Source organism: Acomys minous (assembly GCF_964271855.1).
Source record: "Acomys minous genome assembly, chromosome: 13".
Classification (NCBI taxonomy): Eukaryota; Metazoa; Chordata; class Mammalia; order Rodentia; family Muridae; genus Acomys; species Acomys minous.
In genome coordinates this window covers 104,326,507-104,348,980 of record NC_140495.1, presented here as the reverse complement: position 1 = coordinate 104,348,980, position 22,474 = coordinate 104,326,507, and the positions used below count along the sequence as shown (strand labels likewise).

General features: G+C 53.2%; 4 protein-coding genes across 7 annotated transcripts in view; all 4 read left to right on the top strand.

Annotated features, from left to right (window-relative positions):
* The first annotated feature begins 657 nt into the window (after positions 1-657).
* Positions 658-12,039, top strand: LOC311580433 (uncharacterized protein). Of its 4 annotated transcripts, none has more exons than XM_084752025.1 (2): positions 658-1,171; positions 7,162-7,891. In XM_084752025.1, the coding sequence occupies exons 1-2, from the start codon at positions 845-847 to the stop codon at positions 7,678-7,680; spliced, it is 846 nt and encodes a 281-aa protein (XP_084608151.1). In that variant the 5' UTR covers positions 658-844; the 3' UTR covers positions 7,681-7,891. The 4 variants fall into 4 exon arrangements, with proteins under 4 accessions (XP_084608151.1, XP_084608150.1, XP_084608149.1 ...); XM_084752024.1 differs by having other exon boundaries at positions 663-960; positions 7,014-7,891; XM_084752023.1 differs by having other exon boundaries at positions 665-973; positions 7,069-7,891.
* LOC311580424 (uncharacterized protein) overlaps positions 10,848-22,474 on the top strand; it is a 56,702-nt gene continuing 45,075 nt past the window's right edge. The window contains exon 1 of the mRNA XM_084752003.1: positions 10,848-10,962. Within this exon, the coding sequence (XP_084608129.1) occupies positions 10,951-10,962 (12 nt within the window). The 5' untranslated portion in view covers positions 10,848-10,950. The remainder of the gene's footprint in view (positions 10,963-22,474) is intronic.
* LOC311580426 (uncharacterized protein) lies at positions 10,867-17,677 on the top strand. The gene is made up of 2 exons (XM_084752007.1): positions 10,867-10,962; positions 16,619-17,677. The coding sequence occupies exons 1-2, from the start codon at positions 10,951-10,953 to the stop codon at positions 17,441-17,443; spliced, it is 837 nt and encodes a 278-aa protein (XP_084608133.1). The 5' UTR covers positions 10,867-10,950; the 3' UTR covers positions 17,444-17,677.
* LOC311580425 (uncharacterized protein) lies at positions 10,877-21,530 on the top strand. Its single transcript, XM_084752006.1, has 2 exons — positions 10,877-10,962; positions 20,675-21,530. The coding sequence occupies exons 1-2, from the start codon at positions 10,951-10,953 to the stop codon at positions 21,500-21,502; spliced, it is 840 nt and encodes a 279-aa protein (XP_084608132.1). The 5' UTR covers positions 10,877-10,950; the 3' UTR covers positions 21,503-21,530.

The following is a 22,474-nucleotide window of genomic DNA, read 5'->3' as shown; positions in this document are numbered from 1 at the left end:
GGAACTAGTCTAATGTGCTTCTCACACAGGTCCTTGAGCCATCCCCAGGGTGGACTTACTACCACTGGCCCCACACCAGCTGCAGGGCTAGGCCTGACCTTGTGGACTGTCTGTGAGGTGCCCTGCAGAACTAGTGTCATAGCACAGGGCGCTTCAGCACCATCTGGGGCATTCCCTGGCAAGGTGACAACAGAATCCCAGAAAATGAGCCACATGGAGACCTTGGTGAGGCTCATTCTCAGGATTAGTCAAAAGCAGAAGGCAGAGCTTTATAATTACCTCTTCTCATCCAGCTGGGAGCATGTGCCTTAAGGTTTCCTGCTCTGTGTGTACCCATGGGTGGCCACAAAAAGTTTAGGAGTAGTTTAGGCTATGGAGGGGTCACTGAACACCTCCATAGAGTAGGTGTCTTAACACTGTCACAGAGTAGGAGCTTTCTTCATCCAAAGCTGGGCTCTGGGAGGGGTACTGGACTGAGGGCATCAGCAGCGGGCACTAATTCTTGCTGAGGGAGCAAGGGTCTTGGCATCTGACTATGGCAGGATGACATCCCTGCAGCCATAGGTTGGCTGGGTGAGTCCCACCAATGACACCCCAATATCCATGTTCATGTAACATCTCTGGCCCACAACTCCTCCCAGCACCACACACAAGCAGGAGACAGACAGGCCTGACAACAACATCCCAGACAAACAAACACCCTAATGATGGCCAGAGTCACACCAACAAGGAAGGGAGGCCAAGCCACACAGCAGCACAGGAGGATAAAAGGCGACGGCCCAGCACCTCGCACACTCACACTCTCACTCACCACTCACTCACTCTACCCCAAGCCAGCTCTGCCATGGCCGCCTCCACCATGTCTGTCTGCTCTGATGCTTGCACCCACTCCTCCTGGCAGGTGGACGACTGCCCAGAGAGCTGCTGTGAGCCCAGCTGCTGCCAGCCCAGCTGCTGCCAGTCTAGCTGCTGTGTCCCTAGCTGCTGTGTCCCTAGCTGCTGTGTCCCAAGCTGCTGCCAGTCCAGCTGTTGCGCCCCCAGTTGCTGTGCCCCAGGTCCCTGTCTAAGCCTTGTCTGCTCCCCAGTGTGTTGTGGGTCCAGCCCCTGCTGCCAATCTTCATGCTGCCAGCCAGCCTGCTGCACCTGCTCCCCCTGCCAGCAGTCCTGCGGTGTGACTCTTTGCTGCAAGCCTGTCTGCTGCACACCTGCCTGCTGTGGATCCTCCTCATGCTGCCAGCAGTCTAGCTGCCAGTCCTCTTGCTGCCAGCCATCCTGCTGTGCACCTGTCTGCTGCAAGCCTGTCTGCTGCAAGCCCTGCTCCAGCATGTCCCTGCTCTGCTGCCCTGTGTGCAGACCTGCCTGCTGTGTGCCCACCTCCTCCTGCTGTGCCTCCTCCTGCCAGCCCAGCTGCTGCCGCCCAGCCTCCTCCTGTGTGTCCCTGCTGTGCCGCCCTGCCTGCTCCCGCCAGGCCTGCTGTGGCCTCTCCTCAGGCCAGAAGTCCTGCTGATGATGACCAGTCTCCCAATGAGAGAATCTCCTGTATCTCCAGTGAGTGGAAGGGAGCAAGACCTCACAGAAGTATATGTCCACACTCTGTGCTCTACATACCCAGGCCATGGCAGTGCCCTCCTCTCTCTGCCCGTGCCTTGTCTAGGTCAAGCCACCTCACCTCATTGTGACTATGTCTCCTCTGAACACACTTGAGCCTTCTGAGCAATAAAGACCTTGACTGAACCTGTGCAGACTCCGTTGGTCCTCATTGGTGTCCTATAATTTCTCCTTTGTAGCTGGCGATCTGCCGCCCTTTGAGACCTATCTGTGCTGGTTTAGTTCCCCGTGTCCCTTCGCTTTGAACCACTCTTTCTCTACTCGATGCCAATGAACCTGAGTAGACACTTCCATGTCCCACGCTTGTCAGAGCAGCTCAGGGGACAGCTCCTCGGGTGTCTGCCAAGTGCAGTCCTAGCTGGGCTGTAATCTGCCACTGTCCCTTGTTAAGTGGTACAAGCATATGGTAGCAACTGGAATGAGGTCTGGGCCATTGGCCGTGTGTGAGCAGTCAGGCCCCTACCTCTGGACTTCTTTAGAGCTAAATGCAGAGATCATCAGTGTGTAGAGGGCACAGATTGTGATTGGAGAGAAAGTCCTCTGTGAGAGAGCACCCAGGCCAAGCGCACTGAGAGCACACTGTCATGGAGCACGCTGGTCAGGCACACTAAGTAGTCAGTGACATCTTCACAAATCTAGAATCTAATTGTGGATGAGAATGTGCTGGCTGCCGGGGTGGTCCTGACTCTGCTCTAGTACTCATCAGGTGGACGCAGCCGCAGAGGGTAAGGATGGGCACTGATGCCCCCACATTGAAGTTCTAGTTCTGGCACAGCCAAGCATCTTGTCAGCACGTATCCATGTGCCTGGCACCAGCTCCAGGCTCCCTGTGAGGCTCACAGCACCTGGGACCCAAGTCCCAACAGAACCTGTTCTCTGGGAAATGCTCCTGCCTCCCCTGATTGTGAACAGAAGACTTGACCTTGCTCTATGTGCTAATACATAAGCAGGCAGAAATTGGTGCAGACATGAGCATACTGTACCACCCTGACATGTCACTTCCTAATGCCGCCAGTGGTGGGCTGCCTGAGACCTGAGAGCATGGAGATAGCCTCACACTGAGTGAAGCTTTCTCTTCAGTGCTTCACTCACTGGGGGCTACTGTCTAGATTCCCAGGCAGTCAGCGTCAGCACTTGGGACAGTGCCTGGCATGGGTGTGGGTCCCCAGATGCCTGTGTTCTGTCTACACTCTGGGACATGACAGTAGCTGTAGACAAGGCTTGGGTTGAGGGGTGTGCAGCCATCCAAAGTTTTTGATTTGGTGTAGCAGGATGGCTGCAGCTCCATATCTTTCTAAACATGATGCTAGCTACCTCCCCCACTTCATTTTCTTGTCAGGTCAAGTCTTCCAAACAGGCCAAAAGCCTCTGGCTAGGCCATAATGGACTGATAACTCCAAAATCATGTTTCCTTCTAGGGTGGTGCTTTCTGGACAGGACAGGGCTGAGCAGCAGTGTAGGCTCAGTTGTACTGGGTAAAGGAAAGATCCTGAGGAGTCAGAGAAGGAGTCGTGGTCGGGACCAAAAGATGCCCAGTTGTCAAGCACAAGCAATGGACTAACTGTAGCCTTTGGCCTTGTATGTTCCCTCTTCCTGGAACCTAGAAAGATGGAGGGGTGTGCACTATGCCCACTGCATAGCCTGCTGGGAGGTTATGACCCCACAGGAAGGGAACACTGAGTCAGCCCACATCATCTGTGCACAGCCTTGGCACCAGATCACAGGATGGGGCTGACTACTAGAGTCTGGGACTTCCTCCAGCTGGAGATGAGGAAACCAGATCTCAGGAGGGGTGGATATGCAGGATGTGAAGCTGGAGAGTGCAGTAGTACCACAGTGAGGTACCTCATATCCTGAAGGTAGGCTGTGAGCATCTGGGCACTGGAGACATCCAGAGCAGAGGACTTCCCTCAGAGCTAGAAGCACTCAGTCACCAAGGAGCAGTTTGCCCGGATTAAGGTGTTGACCTTCCCTCAAGCACAAACTTTTATATGCAACCCCATCAGCATGTCACCAGGAGGGATCCATGGGAAGATGGATCTGGCTGACAGGGATGTCCCTGCAGGAAGGAGTCAACACCATTCAGAGAGAAACAAAACAAGACCCATGGCACAGAGCTGTATGCTCATACCACGGTGGGAACTCAATCATGCAACAGGCCAGCGCAGTCCAGGATGGAAGCAATGGATAGAAAGACGTCCAGAATGGCGGAACCACTGGGATTAGCAGACAGAGGATAAAGTTATGGCATTAATGGTGTGTGAGGAGCAGACCTAGCAGGAGTAGAAGGAGGAGATGTAAAGAACAAGACAGACACCAAGAGCCAAAGAGCAGGAGAGCAGCCAGGGAGACCTGAAATGACCCGAGATGACGCGACAAGGATGAAAAGACCTGAAGATGAAGTTCCCTAAAGAGAGGACTGTGAGGAACATCTAAAGAGGTTTCCAGAGACAGAGTTGTGGGCACAGACGAGCCACAGGCAGAGCCAGAGGCAAAGGCAGAGCTGGATTCATGGGCAAAACAGAGTCTCAAGTATGACACATGTAAACCGAGAGTATAAGGGGGAAAGGCCGGGGCAGAAAGACTAGTAAAGAGAAAATGACAAACAGTGTAAGAATAAGGTAACACCCTAGCCCCCCCTTAGGACACAGGGACCTAAGACATTTATTGATAAGCTTCAAGCACCATAACTGGGCAGATACTCATCTATCCAATCCAACAAAATTGCCCTGCCCTACTTCCCAGCCATGTCCACGGTTACCTTACACCTAGTCTTGCCCCATCTATTTCTCCTCCATCTGTGTCCTCATGGAGACCTTCTCATGGCAACCTTCTCCTCAACCTTCCCCTCTCTCTCTCTCTCTGCTCCACCTGGGATTGGAAGTCCCACCTCAACAATAGTCCTGCCCAACTACTGACTGTTCACTTCTTTATTAACCAATCTGAGATGATGGAGAATGATTTTTACAGAGAATAAAGCACGAGATGTTTCAACAATAATTACAATGCCTAATTCTGACTGGAACCAGATCTCTGGGTGCAGAAAGCAGCATTTGGATACACAGTGCACAAAACTATCCTCTAACAAAACAGTTTTCCGAATTTGAAATAAAGATGACGAGTACAACGAAAACTCGAGGTGTTTCTAGACACCTGCCTGTCAACTCATACATAAATGGGTGACTGAGTGGGTGAGTAGGCAGGTGGGTGGATGAGTGTGTTAGTAGATGGAGGGATGAGTGGGGAGATGGACACATAGGTACCTGGGTGGGTTGATGGGTGGATGAGTGAGTGGCTGAATGGGCAGAAAGACAGATGAATGAATGATGGATAGATGGATGGATGGATGGATGGATGGATGAGTGGATGGATGGATGGATGGATGGATGGATGGATGGATGAGTGGATGGATGGATGGATGGATGGATGGATGGATGGATGGATGAGTGGATGGATGGATGGATGGATGAGTGGATGGATGGATGAGTGGATGGATGGATGGATGGATGAGTGGATGGATGGATGGATGGATGGATGGATGAGTGGATGGATGGATGGATGGATGGATGGATGGATGGATGAGTGGATGGATGGATGGATGGATGGATGGATGAGTGGATGGATGGATGGATGGATGGATGGATGGATGGATGAGTGGATGGATGGATGGATGGATGGATGGATAGATGGATGATAGGCAAAAAGTCAATCCTCATCATTTGTTGATTCCTTTAAATTTTTACTTTCTATCATTTATCTGTGTCCACAAATCAACTCCTAATCTTTCTGTGGCCATCCATGGACATGTACAGAGCAGGAAGGCTTAATGCACGTGCGCCCAACTGGGTGAGATGAGGTAATTATAAAACTCTGTCTTCTGGTCTTGACTAATCCTGAAAATGAGCCTCACCCGGGTCTCCCTGGTGCTCATTTTGTGGGCTCCTGCTGTCATCTTGCCAGGGAATGCCACGGATGCTGCTGAAGCGCCCTGTCCGATGACACTAGCCCTGCAGGGCACCTCACAGACAGTCCACAAGGTCAAGCCTAGTTCTGCAGCTCGTGGAGGGCAGTGGTACTAATTCCACCATGTGGATGGCTCAAGGACATTTGTGAGAAGCACATTAGACAAGTTCCTGTGAGACACATGTGGTGACCAGGGAGGCTTATGGGAAACTTAGCCTGTGTGAACCCCAGTAAGCAAGTAGTCACCTAAGTTAGCGCTAGTGAGTTGCAGACCACATCATTAGAATGAGGAGAATGGCTTGTGCTTATGTGCATGTGCACATGTGTGTGCATGTGTGTAGATTAACAGAGAGATAGATATGGAGGACACTGGCCAGCACTGGCTTCAGGTGACACACAGGCTCCCTTCCAGATGCATTTTCTACACTGGGCTCTCTGTACAAATGTGACTTAAATTTAAAGCAGTGGCTATGCACACCCATCCTAGTACTACAGAAAAAGCTGGGTGACTTGTGGGCATAAGAGCTATCGAAAAATGTCGTAGCATTCACGGAGGGCAGAGTGGACAAAGGATGCCCAAGAGCACTGAGCAGTGAGACAGAGAGCTCCGTGGACTCCTGGCCAATGCGGTGCATCTGTGGTTTCAATAGATCATGCACATTATGCTCCTTGAGGTTAGAACTTGAGAGTTCTGCCAAGAACTGTTAGCCTTCTAGAGCAGGGAGCTCACCCTGCAGCCCCAAGGACACGGTGGACAGCAGGCAGGGTTGACACAGGCACAGAGCAGGGTGGACAGTGCCATAAGATAATATAGAGAGGTTCAGGAGCTGAAGAGACACTACTGAGGGGGTAATAAAAGGCATCTTATTGTACCAACTCAGTGGCGGTGGATGGGTCACTGAACACCTCTGCTCTCTGAACACTATCACAAAGATACAGCTTTCCTCATCCAAAGCTGGGCTGTGGGAGGGGTAATGGACTGAGGGCATCAGGCCCTGGCACTAATTCTTGCTGAGAGAGCAAGGGTCCTGGCATCTGACTATGGCAGGATGACATCCCTGCATGCATAGGTCGGCTGGGCAAGTACCACCAATGAAATCCCAACTTTCCTGTTCAGGAAACACCTCTATCACACTACACCTCCGAGCAATGCCCACAGGCAGGAGACAGACAGGCCTGACAACAACATCCCAGACAAACAAACACCCTAATGATGGCCAGAGTCACACCAACAAGGAAGGGAGGCCAAGCCACACAACAGCACAGGAGGATAAAAGGCGACGGCCCAGCACCTCGCACACTCACACTCTCACTCACCACTCACTCACTCTACCCCAAGCCAGCTCTGCCATGGCCGCCTCCACCATGTCTGTCTGCTCTGATGCTTGCACCCACTCCTCCTGGCAGGTGGACGACTGCCCAGAGAGCTGCTGTGAGCCCAGCTGCTGTGCCCCCAGCTGCTGCCAGTCTAGCTGCTGTGTCCCCAGCTGCTGCCAGTCCAGCTGCTGTGCCCCAGGTCCCTGTCTAACCCTCCTCTGCTCCCCAGTGTGTTGTGGGTCCAGCCCCTGCTGCCAATCTTCATGCTGCCAGCCAGCCTGCTGCACCTGCTCCCCCTGCCAGCAGTCCTGCGGTGTGACTCTTTGCTGCAAGCCTGTCTGCTGCACACCTGTCTGCTGTGGATCCTCCTCATGCTGCCAGCAGTCTAGCTGCCAGTCCTCTTGCTGCCAGCCATCCTGCTGTGCACCTGTCTGCTGCACACCTGTCTGCTGCAAGCCTGTCTGCTGCACACCTGTCTGCTGCAAGCCTGTCTGCTGCACACCTGTCTGCTGCACACCCATCTGCTGTGGATCCTCCTCATGCTGTCAGCCATCCTGCTGTGCACCTGTCTGCTGTAAGCCTGTCTGCTGCAAGCCCTGCTCCAGCATGTCCCTGCTCTGCCGCCCTGTGTGCAGACCTGCCTGCTGTGTGCCCACCTCCTCCTGCTGTGCCTCCTCCTGCCAGCCCAGCTGCTGCCGCCCAGCCTCCTCCTGTGTGTCCCTGCTGTGCCGCCCTGCCTGCTCCCGCCAGGCCTGCTGTGGCCTCTCCTCAGGCCAGAAGTCCTGCTGCTGATGACCAGTGTCCCAATGAGAGAATCTCCTGTATCTCCAGTGAGTGGAAGGGAGCAAGACCTCACAGAAGTATATGTCCACATCTGTGCTCTAAACATTACCCAGGCCATGGCAGTGCCCTCCTCTCTCTGCGCCTGGCCTCTCTAGGTAAAGCCACCTCACCTCATTGTGACTGTGTCTCCTCTGTACACACGTGAGCCTTCTGAGCAATAAAGACCTTGACTGAACCTGTGCAGACTCCGTTGGTCCTCATTGGTGTCCTGTAATTTCTCCTTTGCAGCTGGCGATCTGCCGCCCTTTGAGACCTATCTGTGCTAGTTTAGGTCCTCGTGTCCCCTTGCTTTGAACCAAGCCTTCTCTATAGGATGCCAACCAAAGCTGAGTAAGCACTTCCATGCCCCACGCTTCCGTGAGCAGCTCAGGCAACAGCTCCTCGGGTGAGTTTCAAGGGCTGTCTCAGCTCTCCGGTGGTCGGCCACTGTCTCTTGTTAAGTCTTACAAATATGTGCTAGCAACTGGAATGAGGTCTGGGCCATTGGCCTTGTGTGAGCAGTCAGGCCCCTACCTCTGGATTTCATTAGGGGTGAATGCAGAGACCATCAATGAGTACAGGACACAGATTGTGATTGGAGAGCAAGCACTTTGTAACGGAGTACGCATGCCAGACACACTGAGAGCACACTGTGATGGAACACGCTGGCCTGGCACACTAAGCAGTCAGTGATATCTTCACAAATCTAGAATCTAATTGTGGATGGGAATGTGCTGGCTGCCGGGATGGTCCTGACTCTGCTCTAGTGCTCATCAGGTGGACGCAGCCACAGAGGGTAAGGATGGGCACTGATGCCCCCACATTGAAGTTCTAGTTCAGTCACAGCCAAGCATCTTGTCAGCACGTATCCGTGTGCCTGGCACCAGCTCCAGGCTCCCTGTGAGTCTCACAGCACCTGGGACCCGAGTCCCAACAGAACCTGGTCTATGGGAAATGCTCCTGCCTCCCCTGTTGGTGAACAGAAGACTTGACTGTGGTCCACGTTCTAATACATTTGTTCAAGTCCACATAAGCAGGAAGAAATTTGTGTAGTCACGAAGGTTACTATCCCCACCACCTGACGTGTCACTTCCTCATGCTGCCCCTGGTGGGTTGCCTGAGGCCTGAGAGCATGGAGACATCCTCACTGAATGAAGCTTTCTCTTCAGTGCTTCATTCACTGAGGGCTACTGTCTAGATTCCCAGGCAGTCAGTGTCAGCACACGGGACAGTGCCTGGTGTGGGTGTGGGTCCCCAGTGGCCTGTGCTCTGTCTACACTCTGAGACATGGCAGAATCTGTGGCCATGGCTTGGGTAGGAGGATGTGCAGCCATCCAAGGTTTTTGTCTGGGTGTGGCGGGATGGCTGCAGCTCCATCTCTTTCCTAACATGAGGTTAGCAGCCTCCCTCACTTCATCTTCTTGTCAGGTCAAGTCTTCCAAACAGGCCTGAAACAACTGGCTAGGCCATAATGGACTGATAACTCCACAATCACATTTCCTTCTAGGTGGTGCTTTCTGCACAGGACAGGCCTGAGCAGCTGCGTAGGCTTGGTTGTACAGGATAAAAGATTCTAAGGAATCAAAGAAGGAGGCGTGGTCAGGATCGAAAGATGCTCAGTTGTCAAGCACAAGCAATGGACTAACTGTAGCCTGTGGCCTTGTGTGTTCTCTCTACCTGGAACCTAGAAAGATGGAGGGGTGTGCACTACGCCCACTGCACAGCCTGTCAGGAGGTCATGACCCCACAGGAAGAAAACACTGAGTCAGCCCACATCATCTGTACACAGCCTTGGCTCCAGATCACAGGATGGGGATGACTCCTAGACAGGGGGCTTCCACAATCTGGAAAAGTAGATGCCGGAGTTCAAGAGTGGTGGATATGTAGGATGGGGTGCAGGAGAGTAGGAGTTTGAAGTTCTGTATGGCTGGGAAGTGAGCACATGGGCACTAGAGTCATCCAGAGCAGAGGACCCACCTCAGAGCTGGAGCCACTCAGTCACTACGGAGCAGCTTTTCCTGGTTAAGGTGTTGACCTTCCCTCAAGCACAACTCCTTATCCATCCCCATCAGAAGGTCCCCAGTAGGGATGCAGGAGAGATGGATCTGGCTGACAAGGATTTTCCTGCAGGAAGGTATGAACACCCTTCAGTGGGAAACACAAGAAGACCCATGGAAGGACAGGTATGCTCATACCACGGTGGAAGTCATTCACACAACAGGCCAGCGCAGTCCAAGATGGAAGCAATGGACAGAAAGACGTCCAGAATGGCGGAACCAGTAGAATTAGCAGACAGAAGATAAAGTCATGGCATTAATGGTGTGTGAGGAGCAGACCTAGCGGGAGAAGAAGGAGGGGATGCAAAGAACAAGACAGACACCAAGAGCTGAAGAGCAGGAGAGCAGCCAGGGAAACCTGAATGACCCGATATGATACAAAAAGAACCTGAGGAAGAAGTTCCCCAAAGAGAGGAACCTGGGCTCTGTGTACATATGCGACTTAACTTTAAAGCAGTGGCTAGAGACAGGGCTGGGGGACTTGTGGGTGGAAGAGCTGACGAAGGATGTCAGTAAAAATGGAGGAGGGTGGAGTGGACAAAGGATGCCCAGAGAGCACTGAGCAGTGAGACAGAGAGCTCCGTGGACTCCTGCCCAATGTGGTGCGTCTATGGTTTTACCAGATCAAGCACATTATGCTCCTTGAGGATAGAACTTGAGAGCTCAGCCTAGAACTACTAGCCTTCTAGATCAAGGAGCTCACCCTGCAGCACCAAGGACATGGTGGACAGCAATAAGGGTGGACACAGGCACAGAGCAGGGTGGACAGTGTCCTAAGGCAATATAGAGAGGTTCAGGAGCTGAAGAGACACTATGGAGCAGGTAGGATAGGCAACTTATTGTACCTACCCCATGGCTGTGAATGGGTCACTGAACACCTCTGATTCTGAACACTGTCACAAAGAGGCAGCTTTCATCATCCAAAGCTGGGATCTGAGAGGGGTACTGAACTGAGGGCATCAGTCCCCTGACACAAATCCTTGCAGAGGGAGCAAGGGTCCTGGCACCAGACTATGGCAGGATGACATCCCACAAGTCATAGGTTGTCTGGGACAAGATCCACCAAAAACACCCCAACTACCCTGTTCGTGTAACACCTCTGCCCTACCACCCTTCCCAGCATCACCAACAGGCAGGAGATGGACCGGCTTGACAACAACATCCCAGACAAACAAACACCCTAATGATGGCCAGAGTCACACCATCAAGGAAGGGAGGCCAAGCCACACAGCAGCACAGGAGGATAAAAGGTGACTGCCCAGCACCTCGCACACTCACACTCTCACTCACCACTCACTCACTCTACCCCAAGCCAGCTCTGCCATGGCTGCCTCCACCATGGCTGTCTGCCCTCATGCTTGCACCCACTCCTCCTGGAAGGTGGACAACTGCCCAGAGAGCTGCTGTGCCCCTAGCTGCTGTGTCCCCAGCTGCTGCCAGCCCAGCTGCTGTGCCCTAAGTTGCTGTGCCCCAACTCCCTGTCTAAGCCTTGTCTGCAACCCAGTGTGTTGTGGGTCCAGCCCCTGCTGCCAATCTTCATGCTGCCAGCCAGCCTGCTGCACCTGCTCCCCCTGCCAGCAGTCCTGCGGTGTGACTCTTTGCTGCAAGCCTGTCTGCTGCACACCTGTCTGCTGTGGATCCTCCTCATGCTGCCAGCAGTCTAGCTGCCAGTCCTCTTGCTGCCAGCCATCCTGCTGCACACCTGTGTGCTGCACACCTGTCTGCTGCACACCCATCTGCTCTGGATCCTCCTCATGCTGCCAGCCATGCTGCTGTGCACCTATCTGCTGCAAACCCTGCTCCAGCATGCCCCTGCTCTGTCGCCCTGTGTGCAGACCCGCCTGCTGTGTGCCCACCTCCTCCTGCTGTGCCTCCTCCTGCCAGCCCAGCTGCTGCCGCCCAGCCTCCTCCTGTGTGTCCCTGCTGTGCCACCCTGCCTGCTCCCGCCAGGCCTGCTGTGGCCTCTCCTCAGCCCAGAAGTCCAGGAGCAGATGACCAGTCTCCTAATGAGAGAATTTCGTGTATCTCCAGTGAGTGATGGGGAGCCAGACCTCACAGAAGATTATGTCCACACTCTGTGCTCTAAACTCTACCCAGGCCATGGCAGTGCCCTCCTCTCTGTGCCCCTGGCCTCTCTAGGTCAAGCCATGTCACCTCATTGTGACTGTGTCTCCTCTGAACACACTTGAGCCTTCTGAGCAATAAAGACCTTGACTGAACCTGTGCAGACTCCGTTGGTCCTCATTGGTGTCCTATAATTTCTCCTTTGCAGCTGGCGATCTGCTGCCCTTTCAGACCTATCTGTGCTGGTTTAGTTCCCTGTGTCCCCTTGCTTTGAACCGAGCCTTCTCTAGGATGTAAACCAAACCTGAGTAGACACTTCCATGGCTCACGCTTCCCTGAGCAGCTCAGGCGACAGCTCCTCGGGTGCCTGCCAAGTGTTGTCTCAGCTCTCCTGTGGTTTGCCACAGTCCCTTGTTATGTGGTACAAATATGTTGTAGAAACGATAATGACATCTGGGCCATGGGCCTTGTGTGAGCAGACAGGCCCCTACCTCTGGATTTCATTAGGGTTAAATGCAGAGACCATTAATATGTAGGAGGGCACAGATTGTGAATGGAGAGTAAACACACTGTGATGTAGCACGCTGGCCAGGCACACTAAGTAGTCAGTGACATCTTCAGAAATCTAGAATCTAACTGTGGATGAGAATGTGCTGGCTGCCAGGATGGTTCTGACTCTGCTCTAGTACTCATCAGGTGGACGCAGCCGCAGAGGGTAAAGATGGGCACTGATGCCCCCACATTGAAGTTCTAGTTCAGTCACAGCCAAGCATCTTTTCAGCATGATTCTGTGTGCCTGGCACCAGCTCCAGGCTTCCTGTGAGGCTCACAGCACCTGGGATTTGAGTCCAAACAGAACCTGGTCTATGGGAAATGCTCCTGCCTCCCCTGATGGTGAACAGAAGACTTGACTGTGGTCCACGTGCTAATAAATTTGTTCAAGTCCACATAAGCAGGAAGAAATTGATGTAGGTACAAAGGATACTGCCCTGACTACCTGACATGTCACTTCCTCATGCTATCACTGGTGGGCTGCCTGAGGCCTGAGGCCTGAGAGCATGGAGACAGGTCACACTGAGTGAAGCTTTGTCTTCAGTGCTTCGTTCACTGGGGGCTACTGTCCAGATTCCCAGGCAGTCAGCGTCAGCACTCGGGACAGTGACTGGCATGGGTGTGGGTCCCTAGATGCCTGTGCTCTGTCTATACTGGGACATGACAGTAGCTGTAGACAAGGCTTGGGTTGAGGGATGTGCAGCCATTCAAGGTCTCTAAGAGGGTGTGGCAGGATGGCAGCACCTCCATCTCTTTCCAAAGACGATGTTACTGGCCACCCCTACTTCATTCTGTGGCTGCATTGAGTCGATTGACACAGGTCAGAACCGACTGGCTAGCCAACTATGGACTGATAACTCCAAAATCATGTTTCCTTCTGGGGCGGTGCTTTCTGGACAGGACAGGCCTGAGCTGCAGTGTAATGTAGGTTGTCCTGGGTAAAAAAAAAGATCCTGAGGAGTCAGAGAAGGAGGCGTGGTCCGGACCAAAAGATGCCCAGTTGTCAAGCACGAAGAATAAAGTAACTGTAGCCTGTGGCCTTGTATATTTCCTATTCGGGGAACCTAGAAAGATGGAGGGGTGTGCACTATGCCCACTGCACAGCCTGCTGGGAGGTCATGACCACACAGGAAGGGAATACTGAGTCTGTCCATGTCATCTGAGCACAGCCTTGGCTCCAGGTCACAGGATGGGGATGACTCCTAGACAGGGGACTTCCAAAGCTGGAAAGTGGCCACCAGAGTTCAACAGTGGTGGATATGCAGGATGGGGTGCAGGAGAGTAGGAGTTTGAAGCTCTGTTGGGCTGGACAGTGAGCACATGGGCACTGGAGACATGCAGAGCGGAGGACCCCCCTCAGAACTGGAGCCACTCAGTCACTATGGAGCAGCATCTCCTTGATAAGGTGTTGACCTTCACTCAAGCACAACTCCTTATCCAATCCCATCAGAAGGTTCCCAGTAGGGATGCAGGAGAAGATGGAGCTGGCTGACAGGGATGTCCCTGAAGGAAGGTGTGAACACCCTTCAGTGGGAAAAACAACAAGACCCATGGCACAGAGCGGCATGCTCATACCACGGTGGGAAGTCATTCACACAACAGGCCAGCACAGTCCAGGATGGAAGTAATGGGTAGAAAGATGTTCAGAATGGCGGAACCAGTGGAATTAGCAGACAGAGGATAAAGTCATGGCATTAATGGTGTGTGAGGAGCAGACCTAATGGGAGCAGAAGGAGGGGATGCAAAGAACAAGACAGACACCAAGAGCCAAAGAGCAGGAGAACAGCCACGACAACCCAAAATGACCTGAGATGAGATGACGAGGACGAAAAGACCCTGAAGATGAAGTTCCCCAAAGAGAGGACTCTGAGCAACATCTAAAGAGGTTTGCAGAGACAGAGTTGTGGGCACAGCAGAGCCACAGGCAGAGCCAGAGCCACAGGCAGAGCTGGCTTCACAGGCAAAACAGAGTCTCAAGTGTGACACATGTAAAACCAGAGTATAAGGGCGAAAGGCCGGGGCAGAAAGACTAGTAAAGAGAAAATGCCAAACAGTGTAAGGATAAGGTAACACTCTCGCAGCCAAATAATGACACAGAGACCTAACACATTTATTAGTAAGCTTCAAGCACTATAGCTGGGCAGATACTCATCTATTCTAATCCAACAAAACTGGCCTGGCCTACTTCCCAGCCATGTGCCCTCTTACCTTCCACCTAGTCTCGCCCCTCTATTGCTCCTCCATCTGTGTCCCCATGGAGACAATCTCACGGCAACCTTCTCCTCAACCTTCTCCTCTCCCTCTCTGCTCCATCTGGCATTAGAAGTGCCACCTCAACAATAGTCCTGCTCAGCTCCGGACTGTTCAGCTCTGTTTTAACCAACATGAGATGATAGTGAACGATTTTTATACAGAATAAAGCAGGAGATGTTTCAACAGTAATGACAATGCCAACTTACGACCGGAACCAGATCTCTGGGTACCAAATTCAGCACTTGGATACACCATGCACAAAACCATCCCCTAACGGGAGTTTTCCAAATTTGAAATGAAGCTGGAGAGTACACCAAGAACTCCAGGCATTTCTAGACACTCGCCTGTGAACTGATACATAAATGGGTGACTGAGTGGGTGAGTAGGCAGGTGGGTGGATGAGTGCGTTAGTAGATGGAGGGATGAGTGGGGAGATGGACAAACAGGTGGCTGGGTGGGTTGATGGGTGGATGAGTGAGTGGATGGATGGATGGATGGATGGATGGATGGATGGATGGATGGATGATAGGCAAAACGTCTATCCTCATTATTTGTGGATTCTGTTCAATTTTTATTTTCTATCATTTATCTGTGTCCCCCAAGTCAACTCCTAATCTTTCTGTGGCCATCCATGGACATGTACAGAGCAGGAAGCCTTAAGGCACCTGCTCCCAACAGGCTGAGATGAGGTAATTATAAAGCTCTGCCTTCTGGTCTTGACTAATCCTGAAAATGAGCCTCACCTTCTTCTCCCTGGTGCTCATTTTCCGGGCTCCTGCTCTCATCTTGCCAGGGAATGCCCCGGATGGTGCTGAAGCGCCCTGTGCTATGAAACTAGTCCTGCAGGGCTCCTCACACATAGTCCACAAGGTGAGGCCAACCTCTACAGCTGGTGTGAGGCCAGTGGTAATAAGTCCACCATGTAGGTATCTCAAGGACATTTGTGAGAAGCATATTAGACAAGCTCCTGTGTGGCACATGTGATGGCCAGAGAGGCTCATGGGAAACTGAGCCTGTGTGAACCCCAGCAAGCAACTGGTAAGCTACATTATTGCCAGTGACTTCCAGAACACACTATTAGAATGAGGAAAATGGTCTCTGTTTATGTGCAGACAGATGGAAATAGAGCACACTGGGCAGCACTGGCTTCAGATGACACACAGCCTAACTTCCAGATGCATTTTCTGTACTGGGCTCTGTGTCCACATGTGACTAAACTTTCAAGCAGTGGATATGCTCACCCATCCTAGTGCTAGACACAGGGCTGGGGCACTTGTGGGTGAAAGAGCTAGCAAAGTATATCAATAGCATTGGAAGAGGGTGGAGTGGACAAAGGATGCCCAAGAGCACTGAGCAGTGAGACAGAGAGCACCGTGGACTCCTGGCCAATGCGGTGCATCTGTGGTTTCAACAGATCAAGCACATTCTGCTCCTTGAGGATAGAACTTGAGAGTTCTGCCTAGAACTGCTAGCCTTCTACAGCAAGGGGCTCACCCTGCAGCACCAACTCATGGCAGACAGCAGGCAGGGTTGACACAGGAACAGAGCAGGGTGAATAGTGTCATAAGGCAATATAGAGAGGTTCCGGAGCTGAAGAGACACTATGGAGGTGGTAGTTATAGGCAACTTATTGTACCAAGTCGGTGGCGTTGGATGGGTCACTGAACACCTCTGGTGTCTGAACACTGTCACAAAGAGGCAGCTGTCCTCATCCAAAGCTGTGCTCTGGGAGGGCTACTGGACTGAGGGCATTGATCCCCTGGCACTAATTCTTGCAGAGGGAACAAAGGTCCTGGCACCTGACTATGGCAGGATGACATCCCTGCAGCCATAAGTTGGCTTGGCAAGTCTCACCATTGAAATCCCAACCTCCCTATTCAGGAAACCCCTCTCCACTACAACTCCTTCCAGCAACACCCACAGGCAGGAGACAGACAGGCCTGACAACATCCCAGACAAACAAACACCCTAATGATGGCCAGAGTCACACCAACAAGGAAGGGAGGCCAAGCCACACAACAGCACAGGAGGATAAAAGGCGACGGCCCAGCACCTCGCACACTCACACTCTCACTCACCACTCACTCACTCTACCCCAAGCCAGCTCTGCCATGGCCGCCTCCACCATGTCTGTCTGCTCTGATGCTTGCACCCACTCCTCCTGGCAGGTGGACGACTGCCCAGAGAGCTGCTGTGAGCCCAGCTGCTGTGCCCCCAGCTGCTGCCAGTCTAGCTGCTGTGTCCCCAGCTGCTGCCAGTCTAGCTGCTGTGCCCCCAGCTGCTGCCAGTCCAGCTGCTGTGCCCCCAGTTGCTGTACCTCAAGTCCCTGTCTAACCCTTGTCTGCACCCCAGTGTGTTGTGGGTCCAGCCCCTGCTGCCAATCTTCATGCTGCCAGCCAGCCTGCTGCACCTGCTCCCCCTGCCAGCAGTCCTGCGGTGTGACTCTTTGCTGCAAGCCTGTCTGCTGCACACCTGTCTGCTGTGGATCCTCCTCATGCTGCCAGCAGTCTAGCTGCCAGTCCTCTTGCTGCCAGCCATCCTGCTGCACACCGGTCTGCTGCACACCTGTCTGCTGCACGCCGGTCTGCTGCAAGCCTGTCTGCTGCAAGCCCTGCTCCAGCATGTCCCTGCTCTGCCGCCCTGTGTGCAGACCTGCCTGCTGTGTGCCCACCTCCTCCTGCTGTGCCTCCTCCTGCCAGCCCAGCTGCTGCCGCCCAGCCTCCTCCTGTGTGTCCCTGCTGTGCCGCCCTGCCTGCTCCCGCCAGGCCTGCTGTGGCCTCTCCTCAGGCCAGAAGTCCAGCTGCTGATGACCAGTCTCCCAATGAGAGAATTTCGTGTATCTCCAGTGAGTGATGGGGAGCCAGACCTCACAGAGTATATGTCCACACTCTGTGCTCTACACACTACCCAGGCCATGGCAGTGCCCTCCTCTCACTGCCCCTGCCCTGTCTAGGTCAAGCCACCTCACTTCATTGTGACTGTGTCTCCTCTGAACACACTTGAGCCTTCTGAGCAATAAAGACCTTGACTGAACCTGTGCAGACTCCGTTGGTCCTCATTGGTGTCCTATAATTTCTCCTTTGCAGCTGGCGATCTGCCGCCCTTTGAGACCTATCTGTGCTAGTTTAGTGCCCCGTGTCGCCTTGCTTTGAACCGAGTCTTCTCCATAGGATGCCAACCAAACCTGACTTGACACTTCCATGCCCCATGCTTCCCAGAGCAGCTCAGGGGACAGCTCATCGGATGCATTTCAAGTGCTGTCTCAGCTCTCCTGTGGTCTGCCATGGTCCCTTGTTAAGTGGTACAACTATGTTGTAGCAACGGTAATGACATCTGGGCCATGGGCCTTGTGTGAGCAGACAGGCCCCTACCTCCAGATTTCATTAGGGCTAAAGGCAGAGAGCATTAATATGTGGGAGGGCACAGATTGTGATTGGAGAGCAAACACTGTGATGGAGCATGTTGGCCAGGAACACTATGTAGTCAGTGATATCTTCAGAAATCTAGAATCTAATTGTGGGTGGGAATGTGCTGGCTGCCGGGATGGTCCTGACTCTGCTCTAGTACTCATCAGGTGGACGCAGCCACAGAGGGTAAGGATGGGCACTGATGCCCCCACATTGAAGTTCTAGTTCAGTCACAGCCAAGCATCTTGTCAGCACGTATCCGTGTGCCTGGCACCAGCTCCAGGCTCCCTGTGAGGCTCACAGCACCTGGGACCCGAGTCCCAACAGAACCTGGTCTATGGGAAATGCTCCTGCCTCCCCTGATGGTGAACAGAAGACTTGACTGTGGTCCACGTGCTAATACAATTGTTGAAGTCCACATAAGCAGGAAGAAATTGGTGCAGACAGGAAGGATACTGTCCCACCCTGACATGTCACTTCCTCATGCTGCCCCTGGTGGGCAGGCTGACCTCTGGGGCCTGAGAGCATGGAGACATGCTCACTGAGTGAAGCTTTCTCTTCAGTGGTTCATTCACTGAAGGCTACTGTCTAGATTCCCAGGCAGTCAGTGTCAACACTCGGGACAATGCCTGGCGTGGGTGTTGGTCCCCAGTGGCCTGTGCTCTGTCTACACTCTGGGACATGGCAGAATCTGTGGACATGGCTTGGGTAGAAGGATGTGCAGCCATCCAAGATTTTTGACTGGGTGTGGCAGGATGGCTGCAGCTCCATCTCTTTCCAAACATGAGGTTAGCAGCCTCCCTCACTTCATTTTCTTGTCAGGTCAAGTCGTCCAAACAGGCCTGAAACAACTGGCTAGGCCATAATGGACTGATAACTCAACAATCACATTTCCTTCTAGGCGGTGCTCTCTGGACAGGACAGGCCTGGGCAGCAGTGTAGGTTGTACTGGGTAAAAGAAAGATCCTGAGGGGTCAGAGAAGGAAACGTGCTTGGGACCGAAAGCACAAGCAATGGACTAACTGTAGCCTGTGGCCTTATATGTTCCCTCTTCCTGGAATCTAGAAAGATGGAGGGGTGTGCACTATGCCCACTACACAGCCTGCCAGGAGGTCATGACCCCACAGGAAGAAAACACTGAGTCAGCCCACATCATCTGTACACAGCCTTGTCACCAGGTCACAGGATGGGGCTGACTCCTAGACAGGGGGCTTCCAAAGCTTCAAAGTGGCTACCAGAGCTCAAGAGTGGTGGATATGCAGGATGGGGGGCAGGAGAGTAGGAGCTTGAAGCTCTGTGGGGCTGGGCAGTGAGCACATGGGCAAAAGAGTCTTCCAGAGCAGAGGACCCACCTCAGAGCTGGAGCCACTCAGTCACTACGGAGCAGCTTTTCCTGGTTAAGGTATTGACCTTCCCTCAAGCACAACTCTTTGTCCAACCCCATCAGCATTTCACCAGGAGGGATCCATGGGAAGATGGAGCTAGCTGACAGGGATGTCCCTGCAGGAAGGAGTCAACACCTTTCAGTGGGAAACACAAGACCCATGGAACAGAGCGGTACGCTCATACCGCGGTGGGAAGTCATTCACACAACAGGCCAGAGCAGCACAGGATGGAAGCAATGGACAGAAGGACGTACAGAATGGCGGAACCAGTGGAATTAGCAGACAGAGGATAAAGTCCTGGCATTAATGGTGTGTGAGGAGCAGACCTAGCGGGAGCAGAAGGAGGGGATGCAAAGAACAATACAGACACCAAGAGCTGAAGAACAGGAGAGCAGCCAGGGAAACCCAAAATCACCAGAGATGAGATGACAAGGACTAAAAGAACCTGAGGAAGAAGTTCCCCAAAGAGAGAGAATTGGGCTCTGTGTACATATGTGACTTAACGTTAAAGCAGTGGCTAGAGACAGGGCTGGGGGACTTGTGGGTGGAAGAGCTGGTGAGGGACGTCAGTAGCATTGGAGGAGGGTGGAGTGGACAAAGGATGCCCAGAGAGCACTGAGCAGTGAGACAGAGAGCTCCGTCTGTGGCCAATGCGGTGCATCTGTGGTTTCAACAGACCATGCACATTCTGTTCCTGGAGGGTAGAACTTGAGAGCTCAGCCTAGAACTGCTAGCCTTCTAGAGCAGGGGGCTCACCCTGCAGCCCAAAAACATGGGGGACAGATGGCAGCGTGGACACAGGCACAGAACTGGGTGGACAGTGTCATAAGGCAATATAGAGAGGTTCAGGAGCTGAAGAGACACTATTGAGGTGGTAGTTACAGGCAGTTATTGTACCCTAAACTCAATGGCCATGGGTGGGTCCCTGAACACCTCTGGTTCTGAACACTGTCACAAAGAGGCAGCTTTCCTCATCCAAAACTGGGCTCTGGGAGAGATACTGGACTAAGGGCATCGATCCTCTACACTAATTCTTGCAGAGGGAGCAAGGGTCCTGGCATCTGACTATGGCAGGATGACATCCCTGCATTAATTGGATGGCTGGGCAAGTCCCACCAGTGACACCCCTATCTCCCTGTTCATGTAACACCTCTGCCCCACAACTCCTCCCAGCACCACACACAGGGGGAGACAGCCAGGCCTGACAACAACATCCCAGACAAACAAACACCCTAATGATGGTCAGAGTCACACCAACAAGGAAGGGAGGCCAAGCCACACAGCAGCACAGGAGGATAAAAGGCGACGGCCCAGCACCTCGCACACTCACACTCTCACTCACCACTCACTCACTCTACCCCAAGCCAGCTCTGCCATGGCCGCCTCCACCATGTCTGTCTGCTCTGATGCTTGCACCCACTCCTCCTGGCAGGTGGACGACTGCCCAGAGAGCTGCTGTGAGCCCAGCTGCTGTGTCCCCAGCTGCTGCCAGTCTAGCTGCTGTGTCCCCAGCTGCTGCCAGTCTAGCTGCTGTGCCCCCAGCTGCTGCCAGTCCAGCTGCTGCCAGTCTAGCTGCTGCGCCCCCAGTTGCTGTGCCCCAGCCCCCTGTCTAACCCTTGTGTGTACCCCAGTGTGTTGTGGGTCCAGCCCCTGCTGCCAATCTTCATGCTGCCAGCCAGCCTGCTGCACCTGCTCCCCCTGCCAGCAGTCCTGCGGTGTGACTCTTTGCTGCAAGCCTGTCTGCTGCACACCTGTCTGCTGTGGATCCTCCTCATGCTGCCAGCAGTCTAGCTGCCAGTCCTCTTGCTGCCAGCCATCCTGCTGTGCACCTGTCTGCTGCACACCTGTCTGCTGCAAGCCTGTCTGCTGCAAGCCCTGCTCCAGCATGTCCCTGCTCTGCCGCCCTGTGTGCAGACCGGCCTGCTGTGTGCCCACCTCCTCCTGCTGTGCCTCCTCCTGCCAGCCCAGCTGCTGCCACCCAGCCTCCTCCTGTGTGTCCCTGCTGTGCCACCCTGCCTGCTCCCGCCAGGCCTGCTGTGGCCTCTCCTCAGCCCAGAAGTCCAGCTGCTGTTGACTAGACTCCCAATGAGAGAATTTCCTGTTTCTCCAGTGAGTGGTGGGGAGCCAGACTCACAGAAGTTTGTGTCCACATTCTGTGTTCTACACACTACCCAGGCCATGGCAGTGCCCTCCTCTCTCTGCGCCTGGCCTCTCTAGGTCAAGCAACCTCACCTCATTGTGACTGTGTCTCCTCTGAACACACTTGAGCCTTCTGAGCAATAAAGACCTTGACTGAACCTGTGCAGACTCAGTTGGTCCTCATTGGTGTCCTATAATTTCTCCTTTGCAGCTAGGGATCTGCCGCCCTTTGAGACCTATCTGTGCTAGTTTAGTTCCCCGTGTCCTCTTGCTTTGAACCAAGCTTTCTCTATAGAATGCCAACCAAACCTGAGTAAGCACTTTTCTGTCCCATACTACCCAGACCAGTTCAGGCGACAGCTCCTCGAGCTACTGCCAGGTGCAGTCTCTGCTCTGCTGTGGTCGGCCACGGTCCCTTGTTAAGTGGTACAAATATGTTCTAGCAACTGGAATGAGGTCTGCGCCATGGGCCTTGTGTGAGCAGACAGGCCCTACCTCTGGATTTCATTGGGGCTAAATGCAGAGACCATTAATATGTAGGAGGGCACACACTGTGCTTGGAGAGCAACCACACTGTGATGGAGCACACATGCCTGGCACACTAAGGAGTCAGTGACATCTTCACAAATCTAGAATCTAATTGTGGATGAGAATGTGCTGTCGAGCCGGGGTGGTCCTGGCTCTACTCTAGTACTCATCAGGTGGGCGCAGCCTGCAAAGAATAAGGATGGGGAGTGATCCCCCCCCCATTGAAATTTTAGTTCTAGCATAGCCAAGTATTTTGTCATCATGTATCCGTGTGCCTGGCACCATCTACACACTCCCATGAGGCTCACAGCAGCTGTGACCCAAGTCCCAACAGAAACTGTTCTATGGGAAATGTTCCTGCCTCCCCTGATTGTGAACA

What these genes read in the sequence shown, in the direction of transcription:
- LOC311580433 (XM_084752025.1), top strand. Translation starts at nt 845, where the DNA reads ATGGCCGCCTCCACCATGTCTGTCTGCTCTGATGCTTGCACCCACTCC. An exon ending in CCTGCCAGCAGTCCTGCGGT is followed by an intron (nt 1,172 to 7,161) that starts GTGACTCTTTGC and finishes TCATGCTGCCAG; the next exon opens with CCAGCCTGCTGCACCTGCTC.